The 19,504-nt window shown below is 35.1% G+C and overlaps 1 protein-coding gene across 6 annotated transcripts in view; it reads left to right on the top strand.

The window, feature by feature from the left end:
* Positions 1-19,504, top strand: part of LOC116463489 (glutamate receptor 2) — a 133,811-nt gene continuing 114,307 nt past the window's right edge. For 5 of the 6 annotated variants that reach the window (XM_032146617.2, XM_032146615.2, XM_032146619.2 and 2 more), the window contains exons 1-2: positions 1-510; positions 1,046-1,186. In XM_032146617.2, the coding sequence (XP_032002508.1) occupies positions 423-510; positions 1,046-1,186 (229 nt within the window). In that variant the 5' untranslated portion in view covers positions 1-422. The remainder of the gene's footprint in view (positions 511-1,045; positions 1,187-19,504) is intronic. The other variant, XM_058434670.1, reaches the window with a different exon arrangement.

The following is a 19,504-nucleotide window of genomic DNA, read 5'->3' as shown; positions in this document are numbered from 1 at the left end:
CCCCTCTCTGTGACTTGCCTGTGTGTGTGCGTGTGTGTATGTGTGTGTATGTGTGTGCGCGCGCGCGTGAGAGAGGAGAGAGGGAGAAGAGAGCGCGAGAGAGGGTGAGTGTGTGTGAGTGCATGGGAGGGTGCTGAATATTCCGAGACACTGGGACCACAGCGGCAGCTCCGCTGAAAACTGCATTCAGCCAGTCCTCCGGACTTCTGGAGCGGGGACAGGGCGCAGGGCATCAGCAGCCACCAGCAGGACCTGGGAAATAGGGATTCTTCTGCCTCCACTTCAGGTTTTAGCAGCTTGGTGCTAAATTGCTGTCTCAAAATGCAGAGGATCTAATTTGCAGAGGAAAACAGCCAAAGAAGGAAGAGGAGGAAAAGGAAAAAAAAAAGGGGTATATTGTGGATGCTCTACTTTTCTTGGAAATGCAAAAGATTATGCATATTTCTGTCCTCCTTTCTCCTGTTTTATGGGGACTGATTTTTGGTGTCTCTTCTAACAGCATACAGATAGGTAGGTACCCTTTGTGCTATGCTTTTGAATTGTGCATAATTTGATGGTAATCTTTGTTCACAGTGTACAAATTAATTCATGTCATGTAGACTTATGTCATACCTTGACTGCATTCCAGATTTAAACTACCTAGAATATACATGTTTTTCTTAGGATGAAGCAAAAGGAAAAGACTATGCCTTTGATACAATAGAAGAAAAGGTCCTCTCATTTCGGATCCCCAAATTTTATTAATTCTGCCTTAGTGACATTTTCCAGTTTGCTCAGATTTTCTTGGGGTCTGAATGCAAAGCTTGTGATTACATGGAAAGGTGAAGGTTTCTGGCCACCTACCTCGCCTTCAGACTCTCATCTGGGTGTTGACCCCTTGGCTACCTTTTGGATATTCCACCCCCGCTGTCCGAGTCCGTAGATGTGTTTATTCGGCCTATTCGCTTGAATAAGAGACTCTTGGACTGTTGGGCGCTAGCGCGCGCCCCTCCTTTCCCTCCCGGGCACTGACACTGTTCTCTTGCTTGCTGTTTGTTCTTTGCAGGGGGGCTATTTCCTAGGGGCGCCGATCAAGAATACAGTGCATTTCGGGTAGGGATGGTTCAGTTTTCCACTTCGGAGTTCAGACTGACACCCCACATCGACAATTTGGAGGTGGCAAACAGCTTCGCAGTCACCAATGCTTGTAAGTAATGAATATTCATGCCTTTCGGATGCTGCACGCGGAAGACTAGAGAGTGTGAGTGTGTGTGTGCGTTTCTGGGGTAGTGTGTGTGCGTTTCTGTGTGTCAGTGTGTGGGTGTGAGTGACTGCACACGCGCGTGCTTGTGACGGTGTAGAGAGAAGGTGGCTGTAATCTCAGGGACCCCCGCTGGCTGGAGGGGGCTGAAGAGAGAGGGAAAGGACTTCAGGAGTGCGCGCATTAGGGAGCCGGGGCGAGGGTTGGAGCTAGGGAGGGCGGCTTCCTTGGGTTCACGGGGTTTTCGCTCATCTTGAGTGTTTCAGGAAAAGCCCTCCCACCTCGCTCTCCGTCGTGCGCCTGTTGGCACCCTGCCCACAGAGAACACGTTGTTCCCCAGGGCGCGCAGTCGGGCTGTTAGACAAATCTCACGGGGGACTGCCGGAGCCCAGAGGCCTCCTGCCCCGGCAGCTGCAGCTCGCGCCGGCTGCCCTCAGTTTAGATCCGCAGCGCCTGCTGGGCTCACCCTACGGCCCTCGCGAGCTCCACGTTCTCCTCTTTGGGACAAGTTGCTGAAATGGGTCTGGAGTTGGGATCGGGGCTGTTACATAACGCCCACCCGAGGGGCGAGGAGCGGGGCTGACGCAGGCTCAGGCCGGCCGGGTGGCGTGGGGGTGGCGCGGGGAGGCGGTGGAAAGAGGGAGCGCTGTCAATTTCTCCTGCTCAGTTGCGCTTCCGCTTAAGTTGGAGGGGGCGAGGCCGCCAGGGGCGCCGCGGTCAGCTTGCCAGCCGGGCGCGCTTTGTTCTCAGGTAGCTGGGCTCCAGCAGAGGCAGCCGGGGAAAAGGACTGGAAAGCCGTGGGATCCGGCCGAGTTTGAAAATCTGGAGAAGTCGCTGATCAGCCATTTTAGTCTTTGCAGTGCTCCATATTAGCCCTCTCACTCCGCGCAGTGCTCCGGGACTCGCTGGGAAGCTCTGTGATGGGTTCAGATAAAGTACTAGAAACCAAACAATTAGGGATCTAAAAGGATTGGTGTGGAGGCCAGAGGGCTCCGGTCCTCGCGCTCGCTCCCCCGCGCAGGCGTGGGCAGGCAGTCGCGGCCACTGTGCCTTCCTGCCCTCTTCCCAGCAGCTGCCATCATTTCCTGCCGGCTGCCCTGAGGTGATTCTTTCCTGCCCTAATATTCGCAGTCTTTATTTCATAGATAACAATTTGGGGGAGATCCGCGGATGGCTCATTTCCCACTTTGGCTACAGAGCTTGGGGAAAATTACCACAGGAAAAGCCCAACTGCAGCTTTCCCACGTCACACAAACAACTGGTAGCCATCCCTCCTCCCTGTTTTAAGCTTTAGTCATATATTCCGTGATTTAGCTTGATTATCATATAGGGCCCATCATCAACTCTTGCAACTACTGTCACCCGGACGAATGAAGAAACAATTTTCTTAGACTGATAGAATAGGGGCATTGTGTGGTAATTTAGGATTTAATTGTTTCTAATGGATCTATTTAAGAAGGTTTCACTGCTATGTATTTTCTCCAAATGTTGATGCCAAGTAAGAAAAGAAAGAAGGGCGGGTGTGGGGGTAAAGAACGAGAGAGAGAAGAGGAGATTTAAAGAGGATTTGCAGCTTTGAAAAACGTCCGTAATAGAATATCTCAGAAAATTTTAGTACATGACATACAAAGAAATCGACTTAATTAAAATTTGAAGGCTTCTATATTTGACCTATTTACCTAGCAGATTTAGACTATTCATTTGATATCAGTAAGTTCCAATTTTTCCTGAATTACAAGTTTGTCATGCAACTGTTCTGAGTATCTAACTGTGTATAATTGTATAGTTCTGTGAAAACGCTTTGAAAAGTAATGAGTCCTAAGGAACGACTGTGGGTATAGGAAGGGCATAGGTTTTAAATGTGAAGTGAAAGTATTGACAGCTGTACTTTTTGAAAACAGTCAATGATTGCCAAGTTCACTCATTGGTGAAAATAATGAGAAGAACTTTCTGAAAAAATAACATATGTCCATTGACAAAATGAGTATTCCTTGATTTCAACAAATGCTAAACTACTGTATTGGGGCTTTACAAAGATAAAAGACTATGATTAGTTTAGGTTATTAGGTTTATATACTCATTCTCAATATTTTTGAATTTTTAAATAGAAATTTTTCTGAAATAAAATATATAGCCAGAATATGTGTATATATTAAACACACATGCAAATTCATATATCTGCAGAGTGAACACATTCATGTAATCAACATGTGTATTTCTTCTAAAAAATTACCACACAATTTAAATTGTCCATAGTTCTGAGAAGCTGGAATAATCAAGTATTCATTTGCACAGTTTTTTCCCCTCCTCAGGAAGTGAAGCTAAAATAAGTATGTTCACATTTCCAGAGCCTAAAATTACCCCTGCATGGATTATTATAGTAGGATAGTAAAACAAATTATTTTCAGGAACTGAACACATTTTAAAGATGACAACATGGGAATTCAAAATCATGACATTTTCAACTCCCATGTTATAAGTAATCTTACTGATTGCTAAAAAGAACTAGGGGGGTACTGTGACAGAAGAGAGGCTCATTGGATAGAAATTTCTGGAGCTGACATTAACTCATTGACTGGGTAAATCACTTAACGTGTTTGTGACTCCGTTTCTTTATTCTCTGAGACATTTCAAAATTTAGAGATTGCAAAATGAAATAAAGAATTTGTATCCTTTTTTTTTTGGTTTTTGTGCTATGGACAATAGAAAACGTAAAATTAGTTTAACTCTTTTGATACAGAATGAGAGAAAGGTAAAGGGAGAGATGCTTATGTAAACTGCAATCACAAAGTCAAGAAATGGATGAAAATCTCCAGTGTTAAATTTGTCAAGATGGGTCTTGATTGTTTAAATCCTGCTTAAGATTTTTCTCCAATGCTTATCCTTCGTTTTCTTGCCTTTTTATTTAGGGAAGTCTGTGATTCTTTCCTTTATAAAGTGGAAGCCACAGTATTAAATACATTGACAGCTAAGATCTAAACATCTTTTTCCCATTTCCTCTAGAAATCTCAGGAATTTTGCTATTTAATGACATTATTAGATGATAGGTATCATCTTGCAATGCTCTTGAAATAGCTTGCTCTTCCAATCATAAAAATCCCACAGAGCTAAATTTACGTATTAAAAAAGTGGATTTTTATACCTTAGTAATACAATTTCAAAAGGGAAAAGTTATTAGTTTACTAATTTAATTTTATTCCTGAGATGGAGGAAATTATTTGGAAATGTTGAAGTAGACATTGATGTAAGGATCCAGGGAGATCCACTGAATGGGTTAAGGTTATACAAAGAAAATGAAGTCATTCTATTCTGAACTGGGTAAAATGATTGTGTGCATCTTACTGAGCTCCCACATCCTTCCCTTTCACAGTCACAGTGGGATAATGAAAGTACCTATTTTGTTCCATTTGTTTCCATGGGTACCTGAGGCAGTAAGACAGATATTCAGTTTCTTTCATTTTTCTCCGTCATTCCCTTTTTCTTTTCCTCTCTCCTGTCACTCATTTTTTCCTTTCCTCCTTCTCTGTCTTCTTAGCTGAAAAGAGTACTACGATTTTTTTTCCTGAAGGTTGTTCAAACATAAGGCTTCATTATTAAAAATACAAAGCATAAAAGCAGAAAAAAAAATCTGAGATTAGTATCTGATGTGTTCAGCAGTTGAAACCAGTGATGGGTCCTAGGAATCCAATCATTCATTCAATAAATATTTAGTGAGTGCCTTCAAGGTGTCAGAGAATAAATGACTGCTTTTTTTCATGTTAACATTTTTTTTTTTTCTAGCTGTTACCCTCTAGGCTCTTTTGAATAGTTTTCAAAACCTTGTAGGCCTTCATGCCTTTAGTGTGCATTGGTAGCTGTGGTCTTGTCTAGGAACTTTAGTATGAGGTTATGAGGGTATTCTAGTAGTTCTTAAACACAAGCAGTTTAATACAGCAACTAAAAAAATCTGCCTTTTTGTGAAAATAGTAACTTTCATATTTATATATATACCACATATTGTATGTAGTTAACTAATAAAATCAATAGCAAATTTTAGGAAAATCCTAAGTATTTTTACATTGTAAAAGATTTTAGTAAACTTTGATGCTATGCTAGTTGGTAAAGCTTGCTTAAAATAAAACTGTGTAAAAGGGCTATAAACATGAGTACTTGATTCTACAGGGTTTGAAAATTAAAAGTATTAAATATTGAATTTACTCCCCAGAACCTTCCCTTTCTATTTCTTTTGAAGACTGAATTTTACAAATAGTTGTTAGTCTAGTTAAAGATAATTTAATAGTTTTATATTTCAATTCCATACAACAAAATAAATTATAAAAATATTAAATTGAAGGAAACAGCAAATGAAAATCTACTTTTTCTCTAAGCCAGCAGATGGAGATGTTGGAGAAAATATTGTTGTTTCATAAAACTGTTGCGCACAGCAAATGCCTTTTAAAACATTGTAAACAAATTTATTTAGATAAACTGAAAAAAATAAATGACATCTAATTTGAAGAAAATTATTCAAAATGCTGTCTTAAAAATAACTTTCATTGCCTTTTAAAAATAGATTGCCCTATATTTTATGTTTTAGAAGATAAAGACTGTTAGAATAGATTGTAAATGCTCTTGGAGGAGAGAGAATTCTAAAATTACATTTTTTCAACATTTTTAATCTCGATTCCCCAGCTATCATTTTTGAGCTGTATTTATTATTAAATTTTAGTCACAAATTACTGAGATTTTGTATCTGTGTTCATAAAATTAATTGATGTTTGCTAAGCCTTTATTGCACTTGGATGAATGGACTTCTGTGTGTATGTATTTATAGTTATAATTATGGAGTGTAAGTAGTTACAGATTGGCTACACGATCCTGTTTTGTCGTGTTTGTTGAGGTATTTACTAACACCTAGAGTTACTGACTTTAATATATGCAAAACTCATAAAACTAGACTCAAGTTGGACTTTCTTAAGCAATGATGAGAAACCATGAACACATGTGCCAAGACACAATACCGTAAAAGCTGGTGTTGTAAATATTCAGTTATATTCAATGGGAGATTTTGAGGAAATGCCTCTTTGTATGTCAGAATAATTAATGTGTTATTGAAGTATTTTCAGTTAAAATTTCATACTTCACTTATCACTGAAGAATTTCAAGAAAGTGAGTGTGTATTAAGTAGAAATCAAAGAATGGCATTGGTTGAAATATTCTATTTTGAGATGAGAGAAACTAAGTATTGAAATAAAAATTACCTTATAAAACTGTAGAAGCTTAAATTAGTAAGAATTTATTCTTATGCTATGCTATCTGTGTTTGAAAGTATTGCAAACTTCAACCTGCTGGCTCAAGAAGGATGGGGCATTTTCATTTCACATCAAGCCCTTAAAGTGCCAGGGACATTGTACTGAGACATTATGACAAGTGGATGCTGATTCATGTCCAGATCTCAAGTTTTCTCATCATCTCTTCCAATAAAACTTAGCAAACTTTCAAACTTCTTAGAACCTTGAAAATTTTAAGGAAGGCTGAAAAAGAGCAGTTGTTTTTGAGTTATTTCAGTATGTTGCTATATAATCGAGTTTTCAGAGAATGTGTTTTTTCCTGTCTTCCTCCTCTTCCCTTTTTATAAAAAAGTCAATAGAAGTACTTAATCTGCAGAGCAAATGCTATTACAAGAAATAAAGTCTAAATTGAGATAGAGAACTGTCCTTTAAACCTTTTTTATGTGAGCAGAGAGTGCATTCATTCAGAGCTAAAATCTTCTATTTGATGTAAATATTTGATTGAAATGTTAATGGCAGCTGGGTAGATTATATTTCCTTTCTTTTTACAGTAGATTGTACTGAAGATACCCCAGATTTCATTAAGTGTTTGCTCTTTTATTATTATGGCAATTTTAAATAAAAATTTCTCAGGTTTTCTCCAAAGATCTACATAATTGCCAAATCTCTTGTATGACTGTGTCTCTTCAGTACAACAGGAAAATAAGTTGCTGAATTCAATGTTAAAATTAGAAAATCACACATGATTTGAAAATGTTCAAACATCAAAATGTCTATCAAATCAGGTTTCACTAGTTTGGAAAAAAAAAAGGAATGTGATTCTTACAATGCTGTTCATAAGATGTCTAACACCTATTATTTTTCAGTGCTATTCAATTTAAAAGTATTTTATCATCTTTGATAATTTTAACTTATAGAATGAAAACATTTTAAAATTAACAAGGCGAATGTAAAATGTGGCCTTGTTGACGACAGGCCCTTGCTGCTGTTAACTGGGTGTTCTTCACGAAGTCTAGCTCAGTTACCAGTGCATTGACTCACTTAATAGTTATTTACCTATTCAACACATTTAATTTTACAGTAGATGTTCTTATCATAACATTGTAATTTTTAAAGCTAGAATTTTGCATTTGCTATACATATGGATTTCAGAATAAACAATTTACTTCGTACCTTCCTTGAATCCTATGTAGACAGAGGTGTAATATATTTTTCACTTTCATCTACAACCTAGATATTGTCAAAGTTGTTATTTTTATCTCTAAATCTATATTGATGTATGTTAAAATGATATGCTGAATATGTGCACAATATACACTTTGAAGAGGATTTATAAATGCTAACTGTTAGGATGATGCAAAAACCATGTTGCAGCCAGGCTCAGTGGCTCATGCCTGTAATCCCAGCACTTTGGTTGGCCAAGGCGGGTGGATCACCTGAGGTCAGGAGTTCAAGATCAGTCTGGCCAACATGGCGAAATCTTGTCTCTACTAAAAATACAAGAATTAGCCGGAAGTGGTGGCACCCATCTGTAGTCCCAGCTACTCTGGAGGCTGAGGCAGTAGGATCGGTTGAACTCACGAGGCAGAGGTTGCAGTGAGCCGAGATAGCACCACTGAACTCCAGCCTTGGAGACGGCAAGATTCCATCTCAAACAAAAAAAAAGAAAGAAAGAAAGAAAAAAAGAATGCCTCCCCCCGAAAAAAAAACCAACCCAAAAACAAGAACCTTGTTACAAGTGGGTAGAACAGGAGATGCCCTTATAAGGCCCCTGACCGTTATGGGTCTGTCAAGCTTCAATTTTGGTTTCAGATTTTCCAAAAATGTGACCATACATATTCCTTGAATGGACACAAAATTGTTTTAGTAACTCCCTCCCTGCCCCCAACCAGGATATTTTATACTACAATTTTCTATATCAATTCCTTTAATTAATTTTAAAAATGTACAGAATCACAAAAGTATTATTTTTACGTTTTAGATGGTATCTAGGAAGAGAAGTTTCTGGACATAATTTCTCTTTGTGGACCAATTGCTCTATTTGCATTAATTTGTGCAATTATTTTGTATGCATATCCTTATTTTTCCCTTTTTGGGCCTGCAGTCTATGTTTCAGGTTTGTTTTCTAACGATTTTGTTTTGTCTTATTTTCATCCTGTGGATAATTTTCTTGGGTGAAACACCTTGTTATTATATGTTTAATTTTTCACACATTATCATATTACTGGGAAAAACATCCAAAGTGCTTGATACTACTCCAGCCTGGGTGACAGGGCAAAAACTTGTCTCAAAAAAACACAACAGAGTCTTGAAATTTATCAGTATCTTCAGCTGAATAGAACAAATAAATATAGGAGATACCAGATTCCTTATAGAAAGGGAATTGATGAGTAGCTAGCTTCTTAGATTGTTCACATTTTTGTATCCATGTTTCTGAAACAAATGACATATGTAATGTTTATAGTTTTACCATTTGGATTTTTCTTCAGAATTTTACTTTATAATTTTATATATTTATGGTTATGTTAATACTTATATTTTTTCCTGATTGTTTCAGTATTTCAAATATAAACACAAACTGGGTTGAATTGTGAAATGGCCTGAATTTTAGTTCTTCTAAAATACTTTCAATAGGGTATTTTATTTCTATGAAGTTTATTTACCCTTCATGTAAAATTGATTTCACATGATAAATACTATGATGTTTACTTGTTATAGTCCTCTAATACTTTCACGCTGATGAATTTCAGTGAACCTGAGAAGGTACTCCTGCAATGTAGATATTTTTATTCTAATCTTCCTAAGTACCCAACTTACTGATAGAAATGACTGAAATGTGTTTATATAAACTAAGTATATTCTATGCTTATTAAAGCATAGTAGAATATTACCTGACTCTTTATCCCTACAAGAATAGAATATGACCTAAATTAATAATGTCTAACTTCAGCATAAATTTAATGGAAACTCAAGTTAAATATCTTGATATAAGAAAAGTTTCCTCAGCTCATAAACCCTTTGCAGCTAAAATTCTCTGTATCAAAATACCGTTCTGTTTCAGATTTGGCATTCATTTTACAATTTCTGTAGCATCAGTATTCAAGATATCACAGTAAGAATATGTCAACAATTTGTTTATATATATATTATTTATTGTGCATAAATAAAAGGATAGAGAGGGCATGTTCAAACAAATAGTTTCAGGGTAAGGGAAAATATTTTTTTCCTTATTGTAGATGGAAATTACTATATTTCTTAAAAGTGATGGAGGGGAAGCTGTGGAGAAAAAGGGAAAAACTCTAAGAGGCAGCATAACTTGGTGTACTTGGCAGGGCTGTAAGAATTTGCAACGTGAAATTAGTTCCTTCCTTCCTTCCTTCCTTCCTTCCTTCCTTCCTTCCTTCCTTCCTTCTTTATTTCCTGCCTCTCTCCCTCCTTCCATCCCTTTCTGCTTCCTTTCTTCCTTTTTCTTTGTTTAAGCATCTCTTTCATTTGATATTTGCTTAGTTTGCATGTCTGTGGTCAATCTTCTGTATTAACCTTGTGCTACTATAGAACAGTGAATTCTTATAACAATTTTAATTTTGTCAAATAATGGAAGCTAGTTATTATTTCTAGAGGGAGACATGAAAGAAAGGAGGCACTATGCATTTGGTTTTGATTTTTTTTCCTTTTATTTTATTTCTTAGAGAAAGGGTCTCACTCTGTTCCCCAGGCTGGAGTGTAGTAGAGCTATCACAGCTCGCTTCAGTCTTGAGCTCTTGGGCTCAAGCAGTTCTCCTGCCTCAGCCTCCCAAGTAGCCGAGACTACGGGTCCATGCCACCATGCTGAGCTAATTTTATTTTGTTTTTTATTTTTATTTTTTATTTTTCTGAGACAGAGTCTCGCTCTGTCACCCAGGATGGAGTGTAGTGTTGCAATCTCGGCCCACTGCAACCTCCGCCTCTGGGTTCAAGCAGTTTTCTTGCCTCAGCCTCCCCAGTAGCTGGGACTACAGGTGCATGCCGCTATGCTTGGCTAATTTTTTGTATTTTAGTAGAGATGGGGTTTCACCGTGTTGCCTAGGCTGGTCGCGAACTCCTGATCTCAAGCAATCCGCCGACCTCGGCCTCCCAAAGTGCTGGGATTACAGGCGTGAGCCACCATGCCTGGCCACAATTTTATTTTTTATTTTTGCAGACGGGTTATCACCATGTTGACCAGGCTGCTCTTGAACTCCTGGCCTTAAGTGATCCTGTCACCTTGGCCTCCCAAAGCACTGAGATTACAGGCATGAGCAACCATCCTCGGCTAACAATATGCATTTCTCTGAGGCAAAAACACAAATTTAAGGCACTTTATTATTCTGGGCTGGCAAAAAAGCCATCCTTGAAAATTATGAGGTAAAATACTGACTGAAAAGGTTTGAATAATTTTATAGGTAAAAATATACAATATGGAATGTACTACTAGACTGTGCGTTTTACAGGGAGCATGGAATGTGTCATAGTAAAGTTGTCTGTTGCTTGAGGCAACTGAGATGTAGCAACTCTTGATAATTGCTGGCGGGGCTCATCTTGGTAGAACAGAGAAAGGTTTGTCTTTTATTTTATATTATACTGGTATTATATTTCTATTTCCTTAACACCTAAGTCGAAGATATTTAAAAAAAATTAAAATATTTTTAGTGTTTTAAAAATAAAAACATTTTGGGTTTAAATTATTTTTCACAATTCTACATATGTTTAAAAAGTATTAGTATGTCTTGGAAGAATACTTAATAATAATTCTCAAACGATATGTAATATTTTGTCATCGAGGCTAACTATTCAAAAGTTATTCGAAGGACAATTTAAGACGGAAATACGGAACACAGTGAATAGTTTTATTCTGAAAAATAAGGACCATAACATATGCAATAATTACTTTGGTCTATATATTTGAAAATATTGTCATATACACTTTAGTGATGCTAATTTGGAAAATTGAAAACATATTCCTTTAGGGCTTTATGTTAGCTATTATGAATTACATATATTTAAGGGGCTGCCTGTGTTCACTGATCCAGGTAGCACAGAAATAGCTCCCACATTTCTACAGCGTGGGAGTGAAGCATCTCTCATCATTGCAAGTCTGGCAGAGAAAGGTCTGGAAGTGGATATCTCTATAGGGTGTGTGTGCTTTGCTAGGTTTTCTTGAGGAGTACATTTCAAATCATGTCGTGATTTTTATCTTTATTCATGTGTTAGCTGCTGTTTGTGAGAAATTGAAGAATTTCTATCTTGCTTTTAATCTGTGCACGAAATGGGAGAATTTTGGCTTTATAATTTTCAAGCACTTTCATCATTTATAATTTTACTTTTGTATTTTTTACCAGGTTTTTAGTTTTTACTAGTTTATGCAATTATTACTAGTTTATATACAGAAAGGAAATTTTGAGAACACAGGCAACAATTCAGAAAGGGATACGAGGAAGCTCTGTATATAGTTTATTCTTTGGAGGGAAGGACCATAAAATCCTCATCTTTATATTTCAAAGCACACACAAGTTCAGGGTTGTCATCTTAATGATGAAAACACAAGTTTTTCATCTGCGAAGATTAAAAAAAAATTGATTCTTTGTAGTTTGTAGCCTGGATGTCTTGGGATACAGAAGAGCATGGGTTAAGCATCTGCACTTGGAACCAAATTCTAGTCCTTGTACTAGATGTATGACATTGGACAAGTTTCTTAGTCTACGTCTCAGTTTCTACCTCTGTAAAAGAGAATCACATTATAGGATTGTTTGGAAGATATGCATTAGTCATAAAACACTATGAGCTCTGTTTGGCACATGTAAGTACATAAAAATAGCAATATTTTATTATTACTTCCTGTATTAGAATTTTTGGATTGTTTCGATGAGCACTTGCTATGAGAGGCAGAAGACAAAGAAAAATGCACTTCTAACTTTCTTGCTGGAATCTTTTTCTACTGTTTGTATACCTGGGCAGGACATAATGCCATTTGGTGACAAAGAAGGGACTAACAAAATAAATCACTTAAGTCACTGAAAGATATATTTGGTGCACTATAGTACGAGAATGATTTTTAAAATCTGAGGCGTTGTAACTCGAGTAGTACTTTGAATTCAATCTTCCCCTTTATTGCATGTCACTTACATTTTAGAATGTTGAACAATTTCAAACTCTCATATTTTTAGTAGATATTTCAAACACATATTTAAGATATCTCAATATTTCATGGAACTGAGCACATTATGGATTCCTAATGTTTTATTTCATGTAATTAATTTAATTAAATTTATTTAAATGAAAAGCAGCCAAGAGAACATAGGCTTTGGAATTAGGCAAAAATAGTTTGAATATAATTAATAGCTTTATGATACAGCCTGTGTTTTCTTCTCTTTGTAGAATAAGGCTCAGTTTCCTTGTCATATCTGATAATATTATTGGAGGCATTATATGATAAAATAAATGCTTAGATTAATTTGTCAGAAACGTTCCCAGTATTTCTTTCCTCCCTCTATATTAGCCCTTTACTGATATAAAACCTAAACCCCATGCTCAGAGCAATGGAGGAAGGTGCTGCCTTGAGAAAGCTTAGATATTTTATAGCTTTATGTGTAATTTTTTTCTTTCTGAAACACTTTCATATCTGGTTGATCCTCACTGGAGCTCTGTAAAGCTCTGTAGCATAAGTGGAATTGTTATTATACCCATTTACAGAAAGCAAAACAGAAATTTATGTGATTTGTTCTTAGCTGCTGTAAATTTGTGGAGAAGATTTTGGCTACAAAACAAGTTGGCTACTTCCTAAACCAGAGCCTCTATTAGTCTCAGTTGGCAACATAGCTAGTATATTTGAATGAGAAGACATGAATTAAAATTATAGCTTCACTATTTACTAGTTCTATGACTTTGTATTAATCAGCTAAACTTTCTAGTCTTGTTTTCTCCTCTGTAAAATGGGGGTCATTATAATACCTGCCTCATAATGTAATTGTCAGGTTTAAATGATAGTAATTGCCCTATATAATATAGTGATTAATATTGCTAATTTCAGTGATTCCAATTTTCCTGAGTTTATATTGGTCAGATATACTTAGCTCCGTGCTTATAGGTGCATGGAAGAGAGGGTAGCTAATAGTTTTCTCTATGTAATTTTCAAAATAATAAATTCTTTAATATAATACAACCATTCAAGCTAAAAATAGAGGCTAGGATTTTACTTTATTATTATTTTTAGAATACTAGTGAACACGTACATTTTACAAGAATTTTGATGTGTTCTTGATCCACAAACTCTCCCCTCACCAAATTCAATGGATAAATAACAAGAACTAAATCATGCATAATTTAAAAAATGTAGATGATGGTTAACATTTAGTATGGATATCTCATACTATTCAGTTACCAATTCCACCACTGATACATTGTGCAATAAAAATGGTAGTAGGTGTTTCCCACGAATAGGACCTTATTAAACTTGGAACAGGTTCATTGTGACTTCTTCCCTTAGGATCGGTTTTATGCATCTTGCTGCTGGTTGTCTAGGTCACTGTCATCTTTTTCACAAATTTATTCCCCAGCACAATATAAGGAGGCTCTTTTGCCTGTTTCTAGTCTTTTGAAAGGTATGGAAGGTTTGAAACATTTTCAAATAATTACTTGGTCAGAGGTTACTTCTCTTAATGAGCAGAGAGATGTGCAGTTGTGCGGGGTGGTTGGGGGAAGGTTTTTACTTACTGACAATGAGTAAAAATAAGGACTTCCTACATATGAGCTTTGTGTAGTTCATAAAATATTCACTACTTTATTCTGAATTGACTCTTACTCTTTTTATGTTGCCTTATATTGCAGTAACAGCAGCCATATGAACTCTTCAATGTAGGATCTTAAGACCTTTGGTCAAAATTACTCTTAAAGCAAATCTGTATATTTACAAAACAAAGTTATATCCATGACTTTGGATTTGGACTGGAGGTAGAATACACTGGATAAAAGCTAAATACTTATCTTTAAAGTGCTTTTATCTACCTTGTTTATATGCACCAAAATCCTATCACAGGATTTTCTTCTTTTCTTTTCTTGCTTTCTTAAACTCTTAGTAGATACCTGCTCTGTACCAATCTGTTATTGTCTGAGGTGACAAAGAACAAGATAAGGCTTCTGTACTGAAAATTTTTTATGGGTTCAAAATCTTTTATTTGTGGCAAAAGTAGAAGTTGTTAATCAAGGTTAGCTAGATGATTTTATTATTACATTAGTCTCTGTAATAGACATTGTTTCTAGATCATTTATAAGTATTATCCTATACTTTGGGCCTAGATTTTAAATTATCTTAAAAGCAGAAATGGTAATTCAAAAAATTATAAAGAAAACATAAAAAAGATTCTCAATGGAAGATGAAAAGCCATCATCTTAAATACTGATTTAGAATATATTGCTGAAAACTTGGGTAGCCAAATGAGTACTACTGCTATTAACAAACTAATAATGCCAATTGCAGATCTGTTAAAAACAGTTTCAATTTTTTGCATATTTGGAGATGAAAATTTATATTTTATTCTACATATGATTTTTTTCTTTAATTGCCACAATCTCTTCAACTCAGTTTAAACTGGCATAGACTACATAAATTGCTGGGTGATGTTTACATAAATTAATTTATGTGGATTAACTAATTAATTATAATAAATACTATTTTAGGTTGTTACTGAAGAAGCTAGTTGCAAGTTTTAAATAGTAAGTTTTACAAAATATTTTAAAACGTCAATGCATATAGCTATTTTGAATAATCTAAGAGACACTAACACCTTGCTAGTGTCTCTTGTTAAAACAGATTTTATATAATTTAAACCTTGGTTATTATAGTTGTTCGAGAATTTCAGGTAGAAAATCATGACTATCTGAAAAAAGTTGACGCAGCTTTAACATGTAACAAAAATTATCTAATAGAATTAAAATATTTGCTTACAATAGCATTGTGGTACTGTGGATAATTTGGAATGTAAAACATGCAGAAAATTTGAATTTAGCTTCTTGTGGTCTTTATATTTTGAAGCTTAAAAATTGTGATGAAAATAATCATGCATATGGTAATTAAAAAAACCACTACACACGGGGATATAATAAATATTGTCTTTCTTTTACCTTAATTCTATGTCTCTGAGATAATCACCGTTGATGGTTTCCAGAAATGGTCGCATAATATACACTGTTCTTTTTCTTGATTGTTTTCTTCTTAACATAAATCAGAGTGCTGCTTTTATGTACAGAGATTTTCCTCTTCTTTTTTTCTGGTTGTTGTATGGTAGTTTGTTGTTATTTGGCCTGCTTTTTGTTGATGATTGTTTTCATTTTTGCTGTTTCTTTTAATAATATGTCCAAGTGGGTTTGTAGAATAGATTGCTGGGTGGAATAACTTGTAGTCAAAAAGTGTTTGCATTTAAAACTTTGCTGGATATGCAAAAAAGGCATATCAATTTACAACCCTACCTAGAGTGTATGAATGTCTATTTCTGCCTAATATCACAAGGTTAAATTTTTTAAAGCGTTGCTCTTAGTATCTTATTGTTTACATTTACTGTAGTAAGACATTATTTGTATTTCTGTGTATGTGTGTGTGCATACACACACCTGCTCATTCCTTTGCCCGATTTTCTTTTGGGTTGTTGGTCTATTTATGGGTGAGTCTACTTATTATTATTTGATACATACATTAAAGTACACACTTTTGATGTGTTTCAGCTGTTTTACCCAGCTTTGTGTCTTTTTAACCTGTTTATCACTTTTTGGAATGACAATTTCAGTTCATGATTTTTGTGAATACACATATTCTTAAATTTTATTTAGTAAAATTTAGAAATTGTTTGCTTAATTTCCTCAGGAATTTTGCTCCTTGCTCAGAAAAACATTTCCTACACTAGTTTATTTTAAAAAAATACTGTCCATGCTTTAATACCATCATATTTTGGTATTATGTTTCCAGATAAATCATTGAATCTTCTGGCTTTATGTGATTAAAAAAAACCTAGAGAATCCAGTTTATTTTTCCTTCATAAAGTTAGCCAATTGTCACAACATATATAAACATGAATTTTTACTACATTGATTTGAAATGTGTAAGTTTTTTCTTTTTTTTTTTTTTTTTAATTTTGAGATAAGGTCTCACTCTGTCATCCACCCAGGCTGGAGTGCAGTGGCATGATCATGGCTCACTGTAACCTCAAACTCCTCAGCTCAGGTTATTCTTCTGCCTCAGCCTCCTGAGTAGCTAGGACTACAGGCACATGCCACTGCCTGGTTAATTTTTAAAAATAGTCTGACTGTGTGGATCGGGCTAGTCTCGAACACCTGGCCTCAAGCAATCCTTCCATCTTGGCCTTCCAAAGTGCTAGGACTATAGGTGTGAGCCACTGCACTTGGCCCAGGTTTTTTTCTTAATAATTCCTCAAGGAGTTACAAACAAATAGGGAATTTACCCAGAGTGCAAAATAAAGAAGATTAAAACTCTATTACAAGCAGAGAGATGTAAAGTCATGCAAGGCATTTGTTTCCTGAGCAGTGTTATTATCATAAATTGTGCTTTTGTGTTCCTGGGGTCTCAGATCAATAAAAGAGTATGTCAGATTTTGAACATTAACTGAGCCCAGAGGGACAAATAAAGGATGTTATTGTGTTTTTTGGCTTGTGTCATAGCAGTAATATCACTTAAATGGACTACTCGTTTTACATATTTCTTAACCTATATCAAGATTTAAGTAATGGGTTATGATTATGTCTTGGTTCTTGAATATCACTTTGAAGTTAATTCAGTGTAACAATCCATATGGGTTCACAAATAGAATGTTAAAACTAAAGACTGCAATCTATATGCAATAAAGAAAGGTGAAGGAACTCAGTTACTATGGCTTCATTAACTAACACTGTATTTAGTTTCATCCCCAGTTTGTCTTAAGAATCAGTTATATGCTCTACCTAAAGCCAAATATCAAGCTATTTATAATATAAATTTGATTTAAACTGGAATACTAAATAAAATTCTAGAATGTTACTTGCATCAAGATACACTTTCAGCCTGCCTTATGGTGCATGTCATAAACTGTGTATTTTTGGCCAACCATCAGGGAAATTTATAAATCTTTAACCACTTCATTTTGTGGAACTATGAACTTAATGTGGGCTTTCTGATAGGGGCGAAAGATGAGCAAAGACCTTGAAGACCCATTGGCTTTCCATGAGCATTAAAGTGGAAAGATTTCAACTTTCAGTATAATTTAAAGCAATATCTTTTGTTTAATCTGCAAGACTCTACTCATCTGCTTATATTTTAATGTATCTTTTCTTTGGTAGAAAAAAATTTGCCTTTTTGAAAGAAATAAATTTACATGAGCAGAACTGCATTAAAGCCATTTGTAAACTTCATAGCTTCATAATATTCACACCAATAATTTCTTTTCTATTTTTGCAAGTTTTTAAAAATTCTTCTTTTATCCATTACAAAACATTGCTGCAAATGAAATTTCTTTTGCATATGCATTTTTCACCATTTCTGATGACTGAAGTATAATTACAGGATTAAAGGCCATGAAGCGTTTAGTTAAGTAAATCAATTTCTGATATATGCTAAGGAAATCCAATCCAGACTATAATCCCATCAATAGTCTATGAAAAGTCTAGTCTTTCATATCCTGCACACCGTTACAATTTTTAAAATTCTTACCTATTTGATACCTAAAAATATTTTTTGTTATATAAAATAGTTTTTCATATTTATTATTGCACACTTATGTTTCTTCTTTCATAAACAGTTTATTAAAGCCTTTTGCCCAATTTTTATTGTCATTGTGGTACTTTTTCCTATTGAACTGTATGAGTTATTTATTCAAGATGACTATGGCAGAGGAAGATGGGACTAGAGAGTTGCACATCTAGCAATTGAATGCTTCTGCCGAGGCAAGAACCATGCCACATCAGCTTGCATGTCATTGATTAGAACTATTCCCATGAAATGCCCAACTTCAGGGGGTTGGAGACTAATCATCCTTGTGTCCAGAATAGAACTGTGTATTGGTGAATATTAATAATGCCTATAATATATGGCACCCCTTTGCTAATCAAAACTTATTTAATTCTTTGCCATGGTTTATTTTTTTTCTTTCAATTTTGTATATGACTTTTTAAAAGGTACTGTTTCAAAGATGTGCAATTTTTGTTTATTTTTGGAATGTGCTCCCCTCTGATATATCTGCAAATGTTTAAAATTTCCACTAACAGAGGAAGACAGAATGGAAAAGAACTTGCCTCTGCCAATTCTTCTAGTGATTAATTCTATATTAATAACATAATTCTATTGTTAATTTTATATTGCTCTATTTTCATTATAATTTCTAATAATATACTTGAAACTATATTTCTTATTTTAACAATTAGAAATATTGTCTTTCAACTTCCTACTTTATGAATTGATTATATTGGTGAGTCAAGATTCAGAACATCTATATTCTACATTGTATTTATAATTAATTGGTCCTATATACATATATTTTAGATATCATTTACTTTAAAAATGGAAAAATCAGTAAGAATTGTTTACACATCTATATATAGCTAGGTGACTATTATTCAATGCAGAGCCAAGTACCATGCTATGATTAAATTTTCCATTTTTATATATTTTTTCCTGTATACTTGAAATTTCCAAAAGTTATTATACATTATGTGGTTTTAAAATATTTTAAGTTCTTATTCTAGTCTTTCCAGAGACTTTTATTCATCTTCCTTCTACAAACTAGATTGGCTTCTCTTGATCCTCCTGAAAAACTGACATATTGAGATAGCACTGTCCTTTTGTGGTTGACCATGTAATTATTTCTTGACTTATTTCTTCATATGCTTTAAATATGTTTTCTTTATTACTTACAATAGATTATTTAAAATAATTTTTAAAATAATAAATCATATATACACACACATATAAGTGTGCATGCATGCATGTATATGCATGGGT

Source organism: Hylobates moloch, unplaced genomic scaffold, assembly GCF_009828535.3.
Source record: "Hylobates moloch isolate HMO894 unplaced genomic scaffold, HMol_V3 SCAFFOLD_38, whole genome shotgun sequence".
NCBI classification, from domain to species: Eukaryota; Metazoa; Chordata; class Mammalia; order Primates; family Hylobatidae; genus Hylobates; species Hylobates moloch.
The sequence above is the reverse complement of the archived record's forward strand: the minus strand, read 5'-3'. Positions and strand labels throughout refer to the sequence as shown.